General features: G+C 40.3%; 1 protein-coding gene and 1 long non-coding RNA gene across 2 annotated transcripts in view; one reads left to right on the top strand and one right to left on the bottom strand.

Annotated features, from left to right (window-relative positions):
- Window positions 1–9,190, bottom strand: part of LOC116671063 (uncharacterized) — a 22,546-nt gene extending 13,356 nt beyond the window's left edge. Inside the window, exons 1-2 of the long non-coding RNA XR_004327180.1 lie at window positions 9,140–9,190; window positions 8,422–8,430 (exon numbers count right to left, since the gene is read on the bottom strand). This is a non-coding gene — a long non-coding RNA (uncharacterized LOC116671063). The remainder of the gene's footprint in view (window positions 1–8,421; window positions 8,431–9,139) is intronic.
- LOC116671062 (SH3 and cysteine-rich domain-containing protein 2) overlaps window positions 1–13,429 on the top strand; it is a gene marked incomplete at its 5' end in the record, with an annotated part of 38,174 nt that extends 24,745 nt beyond the window's left edge. Inside the window, 9 exon segments of the mRNA XM_032501968.1 lie at window positions 1,006–1,100; window positions 6,928–7,012; window positions 7,203–7,315; window positions 7,424–7,487; window positions 8,541–8,596; window positions 8,816–8,904; window positions 9,536–9,587; window positions 10,925–11,062; window positions 11,338–13,429. Of these exon segments, the coding sequence (XP_032357859.1) occupies window positions 1,006–1,100; window positions 6,928–7,012; window positions 7,203–7,315; window positions 7,424–7,487; window positions 8,541–8,596; window positions 8,816–8,904; window positions 9,536–9,587; window positions 10,925–11,062; window positions 11,338–11,436 (791 nt within the window). The 3' untranslated portion in view covers window positions 11,437–13,429.
- Window positions 13,430–13,505: the final 76 nt, after the last annotated feature.

A 13,505-nucleotide genomic window follows, 5' to 3' on the forward strand; every position in this document is an offset into this window, starting at 1 on the left:
TCCACAAACGAAGCAATGTTGTTTATATGGATATGTTTTTTTTGCATTACATTACCCATTTCTTCTGTAAAGCCGTGCCTGTGTTTGGACCTCTCCTCTTACTCTCCACGCAGCCCCGCCCCCATTCACTCACATACGGCTCCCAGCCACATGGAGAGACACAGCAGCAACAGCGCCGGTCCACACTTCTGACATTTGTCCACAGTTTAATTGTTATTTCCACAGCTGTATTAATTAACTGTAGTTTGTAGAGTAATGGCGTGTGAGACGGAGCTTCCTGGACCTGGGCGAGAGATGTGACCCATGGCCAGAATATCATAGTTCATAAAAATGCAGCACAGGGACGATACAGACATTTCATACACACAAGGTGTGTAACTCCGCTGACCCGCCATTTGACCCGTGCTGGACCCATTCATAATGAGTCAGCACTCACTCTGTGACTAGCATATGTCCATCGCATTCTCCCTCTCTCCCCAGCTGTTTTAATCAGTTGTTGAAAACAAGTGAAGGATCTTTCTCAGAGATAGATTTTTTTTTTGTGTGTTTTTGTTTAATATATCTGGGCTTTTTATTTTAGATAATTTTCATTTACATGTGTTGCAGCTGTATGTATGTAAAACATAACACTTCAACATAAGAGCAATGTAGCATACTATGGATGTGAAAGCAGTTATAAATTGCCTATGTGACAAAATTTGTTTTGGTTAAAATCAACAAATAATTGTGATAATTAATCGTGATCTCAATGTTGATCAAAATAATCGTGATTATTATTTTAGCCAAAATCGTGGCGCCCTACAAATTGTACAATATTAAAAATAACTCTTTAGAGATAACTCTGTGTGGCAACAAGCAGTCTACATTATTATTTTCTTCCTCTATTACTACCACTGCACCTGATATTTCTTTTTGCAGTGTCCTTAACCAGTTGCTTATAACACAAATATTGACAGCGGTCTTCAGTCTGAGTTAACATAAATTGTCTGGTGTCTAAATATGCAGGGAACTCCAAGCAGGGGCTGCGATGTAAAGCCTGTAAGATGGCGGCCCACCTCTGGTGCTCGTCTGAGCTCTCCCAGAAGCCCTGTAATGGCAAGGTAAGAACACTTCCGACTGACTTATCATTAAGTCTTACTACCACGCAATATGCACCTTTTTATGAAGCAAACAGTTACACTTGACTGCCCACATAAGATGTATCATACTGTATAGTAACTCAAATTTTCTCAACAAGTGTCTCACGCTTGTCTGGCAGCGATATGACACCCAGATTTATGTGGTCATCTAGTGTTAAAAGGATGTGAAATTCTAAAATGTTCTTTGTAAATCTTCTAATAGTAGCTGAATTTGCTACATAGTGAGACGGAAGGGAAATATGTGTAAATAATATATTACTATTATGTTATTAGTCTAAATAGTATTAACAGTACAGTTATCATTGATTTACCTTTTTGTGTACTTTTTTTAATCATAATTGTGAATGTTAATTATGTTTTATTATTGTAGTTTCACTACAATTTCTTGTTCTCATGACACCACTTGAAAGGGAACAATGCCACCCTTGAAGTGACCATTCTCATTAGCATAAAATGCTTAATTAGTAGGGTTGTTTTGTATTAATTATATTAAATTCAATGTACCCTTGTTGCTTTGCTCATTTGCTGCAGTTATCTTCCAGTAACCCGGGTTACCGTGGAAAAGCATTTTTTGACATAGCTCATTTTATATCTTGTGTATTTGTTTGGAAAATGTACAGGAAATGCATGAGTTTTGTGTAGACCAGGGACTAACCCAAAATACATTGTGTCAGCACAATTAAACAGCATCTGGATGCTGTAATTGTCTCCATCAGTCAGTTGGCATAGCATTTAGTCCTGGTAATATGCTTAACCTCAAAGCCCCTGTCTTGTTAAAGAGGATAAAGCCCTTTTTCAAACTAGCAGAGACAAAAAGGTAGAGGATATAAATGGAATCTGGATTGACCAGAGCTTTGCAAAGTAGACTAGGGCACTGGGAAATGTGTGAAAGGGTAGCAGTGGGATCAAATTATCTCCCAACTATAAATGTCGCTAGAGGGACAAAAGCTGAGGAGGGTGGCATTGATAAAGTCTTAGTGGCCAGGTCCCTAATTTTTTTCACTCAGCCTTTTTGTCCTTGCTCCTGCATCAGCTGCTCTTCTCACATAACACCCTCTTCTCCTCTCTCTTGTCTGTGTGCTGCATTTCCTTCCTCCCCTCTCAACTCTGTTGAAAAATCAATATCTCCCTTTACCAGCTGGTCTGGCTAATTCAGTGTGAAATTCAGTGTGTTTGAGGCTCACACAATCCCTTGAGGATATGACATGGCAGGCTCTCGCCAAGCCTTCAGCAGTGTCCTTTTCGATCACTGCACACTTACCAAAGCAAGTATTAGGTATTTTACTGAAACTGGATGGCTTTTGAGGCTCCTTCCTTTACGTCTACGTAACTTAATGTCTGGAGTTCACTGTCTCTCAACCAAAGTGAGTCATCCAAAGCTTTTGTGGGCAAAAAAGTTGCTTGTGAAGTGCTGTGCTTTTTTGTATTTTAAGTACTGCAATTGCTCAGATGATTAGTCTTTCTTGTACAGATTTTAATTAAATGAAAATGCAGGAAAGACTGGAATGTTTTGCGCAACAATGTCCTGTTAAATGTTAGTTTGACTTCACAATAGAATAAATGTAAGTCCCGTGAATGGTGGGGGGAAAAAACATTTGTGAGTGGAGTCTTGGGATGACTTGAGGCCAGACATAGCAGTGATGTAGTTGCTGCAGAGTCAATTAAAGAGCAGGAGGAGCAGTTCATCTTATGGTGTTTTTCCATTAATGGTACCTGCTCAACTCGGCCGCGGTGCCCCGTCCTCCTTTTTCCATTGCAGATTAGTACCGCCTCATGGGTGAGGCGAGCCGTGACTGGTTGTAAAAGCAGGAAACTGCTGTGACGTAACGCGACACATACACACAGAACGTCAAAGGTGTGTTGCTTTTGATTCTCAGCACAGGGCCTTAAAGTATCTGTTAGCAAGTACCAGGGGCTTTTTTCATAATACAAAACCAAAAAAGGCGAGTAGGGGTGAGTCAAGTAGGTACCATGCATACAGTATATTGGCGCATAAGTACTTTATGGAGTCATTCACAGTGGGGTAGGGTAACTGAGTACACCTATTAAAGTACTGTGCAAAAGTACCCTTTTAAGGTATTTGTATTTTTATAATATATTTATATTTCTACTTCACTACAATTCAGATGGCAAAATTGCACTTTTTACGATACTACGTTTGTGTGAGCTACAGGTAATAGATTTTTTGTAGATTTATATTTACTGAACAAACTACAGAGTTTTTATAACATGACCTGTTTGAATAGAAGTCAGCTATTGTTAATTTTCCCGATCATTGTCTTTTCTTTTTTTGTTTCTTCTAAAGCAGCTGTCCGTCAATATTCTAAAACATTTCTTGAAAATTCACGTGACAGGTTGATTTCTTTAGAAAACAGGTTGAAATAATCTAACTAGACTGACAGATTATTGTCATTAGATTTAGAAAAGAAAGACTCCATAACTAATGCAGTGCAAAAAGTCAATGATCATGATATTAAACGGTTAAAAGAGCTTCACTTTAATAAATTACAGCATTAAATGGCTGCTTACAGGTGTATTCACAGGTAATAATAAGCCAATTAAATATCCTAGAATATTAACACAACACAAGGAACAATGTGGATTCCGTCCTGGTTGTGTAACAACAGATCAGCTCCTCTGGCAAGGATCCTGGAAGGGAGCCTGGGAGTATGCCCAACTGGTCTTTGTGTCTTTGGGGATCTGGAGAAGGCGTATGACCTTGTCCCCAGGAGATACTGTGGGAGGTTCTGCGGGAGTATGAGGTGAGGGGGTCCCTTCTCAGGGCCATCCAATTTCTGTATGACCAGAGCAAGAGCTGTGTCTGGATTCTCTGCAGTAAGTCAGACACGTTTCAGGTGAGGGTTGGCCTCCGCCAGGGCTGCTCTTTGTCACCAATCCTCTTTGTAGTATTTATGGACAGGATATAGAGGCATTGTCGGGGAGGGGTTGCAGTTTGGTGGGCTGGGGATCTCATCGCTGCTTTTTGCAGAATGTGGTCCTCATGGCATCATCGGCCTGTGACCTTCAGCACTCACTGGATCAGTTTGCAGCCGAGTGTAAAGTGGCTGGGATGAGGATCAGCTCCTCTAAATCTGAAGCCATGGTTCTCAGCAGGAAACTGAGGCCATCTTCAGATAGGGAATTAGTCCTTAACCCAAGGGAAGGAGTTTAAATACCTTGGGGTCTTGTTCGCGAGTGAAGGGACAATGGTATGCGGTATTACATTTAATTTATCGCACCGTTGTGTGACGAAAAGCGAGCTGAGCCTGAGGGCAATCTACCTCTAGCTCTCAATCTACCAGTCAGTTTTTGTTCCTACCCTCACCTACGGTCATGAAGGCTGGGTCATGACCAAATGAACAAGATCAAGGGTACAAGTGGCCGAAATAGGTTTCCTTAGGAGGGTGGCTGACTTCTCCCTTAGAGAAGCACAGTCATCCGTGAGGAGCTCGGAGTAGAGCCGCTGCTCCTTCGCGTCGAAAGGAGCCAGTTGAGGTGATTCGGGTATCCGGTAAGGATGCCTCCTGGACAGCTCCCTAGGGAGGTGTTCCAGGCACGTCCAGCTGGGAGGAGGCCTCCGGGAAGACCCAAGATTAGGTGGAGGGATTATATCTCCAACCTCGGGATCCCCTAGTCAGAGCTGGTTAATGTGGCTCAGGAAAAGGAAGTTTGGGGTACCCTGCTGGAGTTGCTGCCCCCGCAACCCGACACCAGATAAGCGGATGAAGATGGATGGATGGATGAGAATATTAACACCGTTCTGCAAAACGTGAACTTTTTAATTTTGATACATGCTTTTACTCAAAATGTGTAAGTACTTACAATGTGGTGGTGTTACTTTTACTTAAGTAGGGAATCAGAGTTCTTCTTCCACCATGATAACAAATAATAAAAACACAAAATTAATTTGGCACAAACTAGAGTTTATGTAACGTAGTGTAATTTAAAAGGAATATTGATGACTGCTGTTCCTTTTGGCTTCACACTCAACCCATTTGCTGAGTGCACCCATATATCACTGATTGCTTTAGAATATCTCCAGAATCAAGCGGCTAAAATGACTTTGGAATCCTGACAACATTTAGCTGTGTTAATTAAACTTAAAGATGTATTACTCTTTGATTAAAGAAATAGGCCTGCTGAGCACTGCGCAAAAAAATACTTCTGCAGGAAAGCTTTAAAATCACACCCATCCTTACCCAAATTTTTGTGAGTTTCCTTCAGAGTCCAATCTTGCTTTCTGTGAATCTCAAGTGACCAAAGAGTGAAATTTCCCCTGGTCTGCTCTGCTCTCTTAAACTCAACAAGTCCAAGATAGTCCAGTCACCATTGCTGATATGTTTATATGTAATAGGTGTTTCTGTTGGGTGTGAAAGGGATGTTTCAAGGTTTCTATTGCTGAGGGAAACAAGCAGTTTAATGAGACCATCTTGGACTTGAAGGCATTTTTCACTATTTTTCAAACAATTCATTGACCAAACTGTTTATAAATAAATCAAGGAAACAATCGGCCGATTAATCAATCTTTTGCAGCCATACTGTACACAAATTTATGTAAGCAGTTATTTCAGTGTAGAGGTGAAGTTTGTGTTCTGTTAGAAAGGAGATAAAGAAGAGATTCTGGGCAAATTCTTGTCTGTCAGTCCTGAACAGCCTTTATATCGCACTCCCTTCGAACCTTAAAGCAATGTTTCACTTTTGGATGCCTTCTATCCTTTTAGAAGGTTTAAACTCATTGTTGTTTTGATTAATTTCCTCTGTGTGTGTATATATAGATTTTTTTACCATTCGGACTCAAACATAGAAAATATTCAAAACCTCACGTGCTTCCTTCCCTTAAATCATTGACAGTCAATGGGTAAACGGTGTATGCAATTGTTTATTTTAATTAAAACTACTACATGTATTTCCTGGATAAAAAGTGACAAGTTTAACAAGAGCAAATTAATACATGGACTTGTAAATACTGTTTTAGTTTTGATACAATGAAGGTAGTTCAGCCAGTGTGAACAGGGCACAGAAAAAGAACAATTAAAGATGTTATTTTGTTATGTTAGCATCTGCATGCATCACTCACTATAAAACTGATGAAAAGAGATACAGAGATTAGATGAAGCCAAGATACTATATTTATAAACTGTTTCTATTTGGAGAGAACAAAGCAGATTCATTACAGCCTCTGTCAAAAACCAGACTTTGTAATTGTATCTCTTAGACTGATGAGTCATCATGTACTGTAGCTAAACATATCTAAATAGAGAAACACAACTGAATATCATGTTGTACAGTACCAGATCTACAATTTGACCAAGACAGGCCTTTGTGGTGGCTCAGTCTGAAATGAATTAGCTTGAAGACAGAGGAAATAATTCATACTCATACATTAGGCATACAGTCATGTTGGGACTTTTCTTCAGAAGCTCCCTGTCAAAACTAATGGTGAGTGTATTATTGCCACCATCAGTGGGCAACATTACAGTCGTAGATCATATTAGCTGATACCCTACATATGTCAAGATTGAAAAGAAAAAAGAAAAACTTAATTCAGGTGCTGTTTCTGTAATGCAAAATATCTGCATCAGTCATTTGTAGGAGATTTCAAATGATACTTGCACATTTTCAGACACTCAGCCTTAATCTCACATATCTCTCCCAGATAAAACCACACAGGAATTGTCTTACAGCAAAATATTGCATCTGCCTTTTTGTCTTTTTTACGCCTCAAGAAACATTACTCCTTCCCCTGTTCTCCCTCTTTTGTCTCCCCATCTCTCTGATGGCATGTCAGACAGGAGCTTTCAAGAGAAACTTCAGCTCTCCTCTGTTAACCACTGATACGCTGGGCGTGGTCAGAGAGGCTCCTGCTGCCCAAGGTGAGTGATGGAAGTGTTGGCTGATTTCTCATAACACCAAACAAATACAATCTCAGGATGACTAATCACCATGTCTGTGGCCTTCGATCCTTGATGCCTGACAGTCCTGTGTGTGTGGGTGTGGGGAAGCATGTGTGCATGCGTAGTGTCGGCTATAAAACTGCACCTGTGTTGCTCTGTGTCTGTGTAGAGGCTGATAATGGCATTGTTGACCCTGTGTATGAGGCACTGCGCTATGGAACGTCGCTGGCTCAGATGAGTCGCTCCAGCTTCAGCAGTATCTCAGAGTCACCCTGTCATGAGGTATAAAAACACCCATAAAACCCCATGCATTCATATAAATTCATGTTGACATTAATCGGACCAAGAATTTTGCTGACTTTGCCAGCTGAAAATGTTTCTTTATTATAGGCAGAAGAACTGCAAGACAAAAGAGAAAACCAGCCAATAGCCGAAGAGGAGCACATCCCAGGAAGTAAGTTAAAAAAGAAATTCTTAGAATTTCTAACTGATAAGTTGGAAGCTTCTTAGATAAACACTGAAAAGCCTTAAAGGAATAGTTTGGCATTTTGGTAAATACAATTGTTTGCTCTCTTTCTGAGAGGTAAATGAGAAGATTAAGACCGCTCTCATGTCTACTTAAGATATGAAGTTACTTGTAGCAGGCAGTTAGCTTAGCTCAACACAAAAACTAGAAACAGGAGGATACTGGTGGCGTCCAAAGGTTACGCAACTCACCAAAAACTCACCATTATTAACACATTATATCCCATTTGTATAATTCGTACAAAAACGATTAATCAAACAAGATAAAATGTGTTAATTGATTAACTTTGTTGTATTTCCCCCACTGGGGCTCAATAAAAAGTATAAATTATTATAAAGTATATGTAAAATTAAATTAACTTTCGAGGGAGATTTTGTTACCTTTGCACATAGTCAAGCTAGCTGTTTTCCACTGTTCCACAATGTGCTAAGCTAGCTAAAAGACCCTAAAATCCTTTGAACAAAATGATTTACACCATCAAAAACAATGCACTTCACTGAATGTTTCCTTTTTAAAGGTGCTTTTTTAATTTTATTTTAGTGCTCAGAAGAAACTGAGTAGCTGTACATTTACACAAAACCGTGTGTGTGTGTGTGTGTGTGTGTGTGTGTGTGTGTGTGTGTGTGTGTGGTGTGTGGTGTGTGTGTGTGTGTGTGTGTGTGTCCGTGTGTGTGTGTGTGTGTGTGTGTCCGTGTGTGTGTGTGTGTGTGTCCGTGTGTGTGTGTCGTGGTGGTGTCGTGTCCCCTCCACAGTACTGTAACCTCTCTGTCTTTAGTCCCAGGAGAAGGGATTATTTGTGTCTGTACTGCGGCCACTTTACAGTAAATAACTTTGACTTCTGTTTGCCACAAAGTGACAAGACCTCTCTTTCCTTTTTTTCTACTGCACCCACACTCTTTCCCTCTTTTTACACCTGACCCTTTTTTCTATCACACATATTGTCTTTCTATCTCCTTTTCTTTTCCATCTCTGTCTCCTCAGTGCTTACCCCTCCTGAAAGTGAGAAGGCTGATTCAGAAGACAGGGTCAGCCTCAAGGTGTGTAGTCAGCATTTGTCTCTTTTTTCAGTCTGTTTTTTCTTAGTGAAAATGCACTCTGTCAACCCCCCTCAAACTCTTCATCCTTTCACTCAGTTTCCACATGAGAAAACATACAGATAACAATCTTATCTCTCTCTCTCTCTCTCTCTCTCTCTCTCTCTCTCTCTCTCTCTCTCTCTCTCTCTCTCTCTCTCGTTTGATACTCCTTTTCATCAGACTCCTAAGAAAGTAGAGATCCACTCCGTCCACACATATGTGGCGCTCTACAAGTTTCTGCCTCAGGAGAAGAACGACTTGGAACTACAGTCAGTCAAATTTCTTTATGTGAAAAATAAGTTAGAAAACAAACATATCGTGACACCTCAGTGCTGAATGATACCTGGCTAATGTAGCCTGATCTTCTAACTTATACGTGAGACTCACATTTAAAACATAACTTCATATGAAAACAAATATCCAAATGCTGCCGAAAAGGTCCTTACTGTGGAGTTGATCGTCACACTTACATTTTTCTGTTTAAGGCATTTTTTGGGGAAATACACTTTTTTGCTGAGAGTTAGTTGAGAAGATTCACACCACTTTCATATCTGTACACTTGATAGGAAGTTAGAGGCAGCAGCCGCTTAGCTTAGCATCAAAGACTGGGAACAGGAGGAATAGCTAGCCTGGCTCCAGCAGGAAACTCCGCAAAAATGTATGTTTTGTACAGATGAAACAAACAAGATACAGAGCCAGGCTAGCTGTTTCCCCTTGTTTCAAATCTTTATGCTAAGCTAATGTTTGCTGGCTATATCTTCCCATTTAGCATTCAAATAATTAAGCTACCCAAATCTGGTTATTAAAAATGGTGGTTAAAAAATGGTAGTGGTTAAAAAAAAAAAAGTCAAAAAAATGTATAAAAGTCTTTTCATCGAGCACTTTGTGTTTTTCCTCCAGACCTGGCGACAGAGTTCAAGTCACTGATGACTCCAACGAGGATTGGTGGAAGGTGGGCTGTGAAGATAATCTTTCTATTTCAATGCACTTGAAGTGAATAAAACGTTATCATTACAAATCTCCAGATTGCCTTTGAATAGATACAGTAACACACAAGGCCTTCAGTTAGATGGCCGTACAATCAGTTGAAGTAAGACTACAGAGCTGCTGCATGTGCTTGAAGGAGAGCAGGTGTAGGTGTTAGCAGAGGTGTTATCATGAAGATGAAAAGAGGAAGAAGACAGATTGCAGTCAGTGTTAAATGAGGCAGCTGCAGATCTCAGCCTTCACCTGCTGAAGGACAGACAGGTCTTTGCATAACTGAAACACCTGGAAGAAGTACCGCCAGCTATATACAGTACACTTGAATAAAATGGCAGCCAAGAAGTAACTATATTTCTATTGCTTATATTACTGGTGTAAAGAGCTATGTACTTAATCTAAATAGTCCTTTAAAGAGTTACCTAGAGGTTGTCTTTGCTGAAAACTGAAAAGAGACAAGAGGACCAATCTGATTACATGACAAAACAACTTCTCAAATTGTAATGGGTGTGATTTTAAATTAGTACAATATTGCAATCAAAAACATGTAAACAGATGTAAATTGGTACACACAAATATAAAATATAAACTTTATTATACTATTGAGTTATTTCTACCCATGCAAACCCATTCCATTACAGAAAACTGGCTCTTAAACCCCTCCTGCCATTTTAGTGGAAACACACCTCTGTTAAATGTGTAGGAACCAACATCTGGACATGTGCAAAATAGCTAACTGGGCACCCAGGGGCTCTGCATGCCTGTGTGCCAGAGTCTTGAAAAAGAGAATAGGAAGGGATTACAGCTTCGCAAATGCGGATGCTTTTTGGTCTAATACTGGCGTTGCTAATTCGGGAACAAAACCATTCTTTTTATTTTTATTTTTCAGCTAATTATGATGGTTTATTTAAATCCAAATGTGTTACTGCGATGTGAATGTGATGCATATTTAGGCAACCAGCCAAGTAAACAGAAATGAAAATGCAAAGAATCTAATTACGTATGCTCAGCCAAGGACTGTCAAGGGCTGTAGTGCAAGCTGCCTGTGTTGGGTTTGTGTTTTGTGTTGAGACGTAAGCAGGCGGGCAATTGAAATACGGTCGTTCCTTTTTGTCAACAAGGTGGAAAATTGTGGCTTATTAAGGGAGTAGTCGTATCATACATTTCTGTACTACAAGCAATTAAGAGCTTTTTTCCCCCCATTGTAGCCAAAACAAAACAGAGAATATCTATTTATGTGTGTCCGTGTGTGTGTGTGTGTCCGTGTGTCTGTGTGTGTCCGTGTCCGTGTTTGGGTGTGTTTACCAGGGGAAAAGCAGAGACAAGGTGGGATTATTCCCGGCCAACTTTGTGCAGCGGGTCCGCCCTGGTGAGCGTGTGTGGAAGGTCATTGATGGTTTCCACGGCAACCGAGACAAAGGCCAGATGACTGTAAAAGAGGCCCAGGTGAACACACAGCTTCCCTCTCTCTCTCACACACACACACACACACACACACACACACACACACACACACACACACATATATTGGATACATTTTTAAATGTATGCAAATTCATGCAGAAAACTGCTGAGATTACAGAGGGCAGCATGTTGTGGCTTCCAATGCAGCTAATTTTTTGCCTCAGTCTACAAACTCTCTCCCATTACTGAATGTCACTTGCTCCTCCTGCCCCATACTCCACTCTCCCATCCCTCCCTCACCCACTCCCCCTCTGCAGATCTGTGTGGGGAAGAATGAGGAGATTGACGGTTTCCTCCGGCTGAGCAGCGGGAAGAAGAGAGGCTTGGTCCCTGTGACGTATCTGCTAGAAATATGATGACAGTGCACCTCTCCTTGACCCTCAGTTTGACAAAGAAGTTCACTATGATGGAGGAATACTCAGGAGTGTTTACCAGACACCTCACTGACTGACAACCACCCACCTCCACCCCTCCAAAAAGTGGCAGTGAATTAGAAGCTTGAGTGGACAACGATCCACTTTTTACTGCAGAACCTTTTAAGACTTAAAGGAGGTGAGGGGGGGTCTCCTTCAGAGTTCTTTAGAGCTACTTTTCTTGTAGCACAACTTTACTTTGTGTGGTTTTAAACACACTCACCAAAAGAAATGTAGCATCATGTTGAAGAGGATAGTGTGCAGGAAGTCTGGCTACCTCGCTAGCCAATTCAATTGGTCATCCATATGTGAAAAATGGGAGAGGACTAACTTATTATGATGCCAAGGTGTATCCAAGCCTTGTGAACCGTCTTCATTTCACTGTGTAGAGAAAACAAGACGTTCGAGATGTGAAAGATTGTAGCTGTTTATTGTAGTGGCTTGTGCAAACACCTTTTTTTCACCTTTTAGCAGATTTGGTTCATTAGATTTAACTGAAGGTATGAACCATGACTATTCAGTTTTGTATGTGCAGCTGACAATGTGCACATGTCTGCTGTTGAGATATGGATTCATGAGGTGCATGTGTGTCACTCCAACTCCGTCTAGAAAATGATTCAGGTATTACATTGTTTGTATGTGCACATTTAAAAAAATGAAGTCTTCTCTGCTACAACTTGGTCAAATGAAAGTCATACCACACACACACACACTGGGATTTTCTGCATTTCAGACTGCTCTCCAGTGATTGGATTACTGTACATGTGTGCTCTTTGCAGCGCAGATGTGACAAATGCTTTGCATGCACCTTGGGGAGCTTTTTTCCTCAGTACGCCCTTCAATGGCACTACACACACTAACACATATATTTTTGAAGTTTACTTTGTCCCTTGGAACTCTAAAGTCAGCCACTAGAATCCGCTTCCTGTCATTATATCGTCAGTGTTGTTTATCTGTATGTAAAGTCCTGTAATATTAGCTGTCATATCCTGTCGTGTACTACAACGTGACGATGGTGTGCTCTCTTGACTTTCTGATGCTTTTCTTGCATGTAGGAGTAGAGCAAAGAAATACTATTATTCAGGATGACCGATTTAAAAAAAAAAAAAAAAGTTAGTGTTATCTGTCAAAAGAGGGGTTAAGGTTTTTCAAACATTCAGTCTCTCCGAAGGTCAAGTTCCAAATGTCAGCTGTCAAAAATGTGCTGAATTTTTTTATGAATGGCTGTTTCTCCCAGCACATGATTACATTTAAGTAACTCTGGGGGACTGTTAAGGTGATTTTTAAGGTAAAATCACCACGTGCTATTTGATTTATTGCTCTGTCATTATAAACCATAAGGCAGTAACAAACTGCCTTTGTTGTGGCAATAACTGTAAATAAAGATATTAGATTATTTGTACATAGCCTTATAAAGATACTGTGTATATATATATTGGCTCTGAATGGCTCTCTGACCAAGAGGTTTGCAGGTGTCCAGAAGCCAACTAAGGGCATTAATCTCAGTTATAAATTACCAGAGATAATTATTTATTATCCCACTTACCAATGTATGCATCTCTTTGCTCAATTAACATCTAGCCCTGTTAGCACAAATATTTTCAAAAACTATGCACAACAGTTCTAGTCACTCACTGTATGTTATACTCAGCTTATGTCCAGTGTAGCCACACACGTGTCTGTATACCTGTGCTTTTGCAAAAGATTTTAATTTGGACTCCAGCTTTTTTCCAGCAAGTGTCCATCTTGGAACAGTCTGCACCATACTAATCTTAAACATTATATTCACTGGCTAGAACCAAGATTGGCTCAGGATCAGTATTACCCAGGTGAATTCCCTTTCTCACCTTAATGCACACTACCAGGCTAGTTCTTTGCATGGCTAGCTGCCCTTTGATCCTCACATTGTCTCAATAAAGTCAGATGAACTGTCAAATTGTGTGCTTTTTTTATTTGTAATAAGGCTACTTTGTTCCTCTGTTTTGTTCTTTGTGTCGCTCAGTCAAACAGCA

This window comes from Etheostoma spectabile, chromosome 21 (genome assembly GCF_008692095.1).
Source record: "Etheostoma spectabile isolate EspeVRDwgs_2016 chromosome 21, UIUC_Espe_1.0, whole genome shotgun sequence".
NCBI lineage: Eukaryota > Metazoa > Chordata > Actinopteri > Perciformes > Percidae > Etheostoma > Etheostoma spectabile.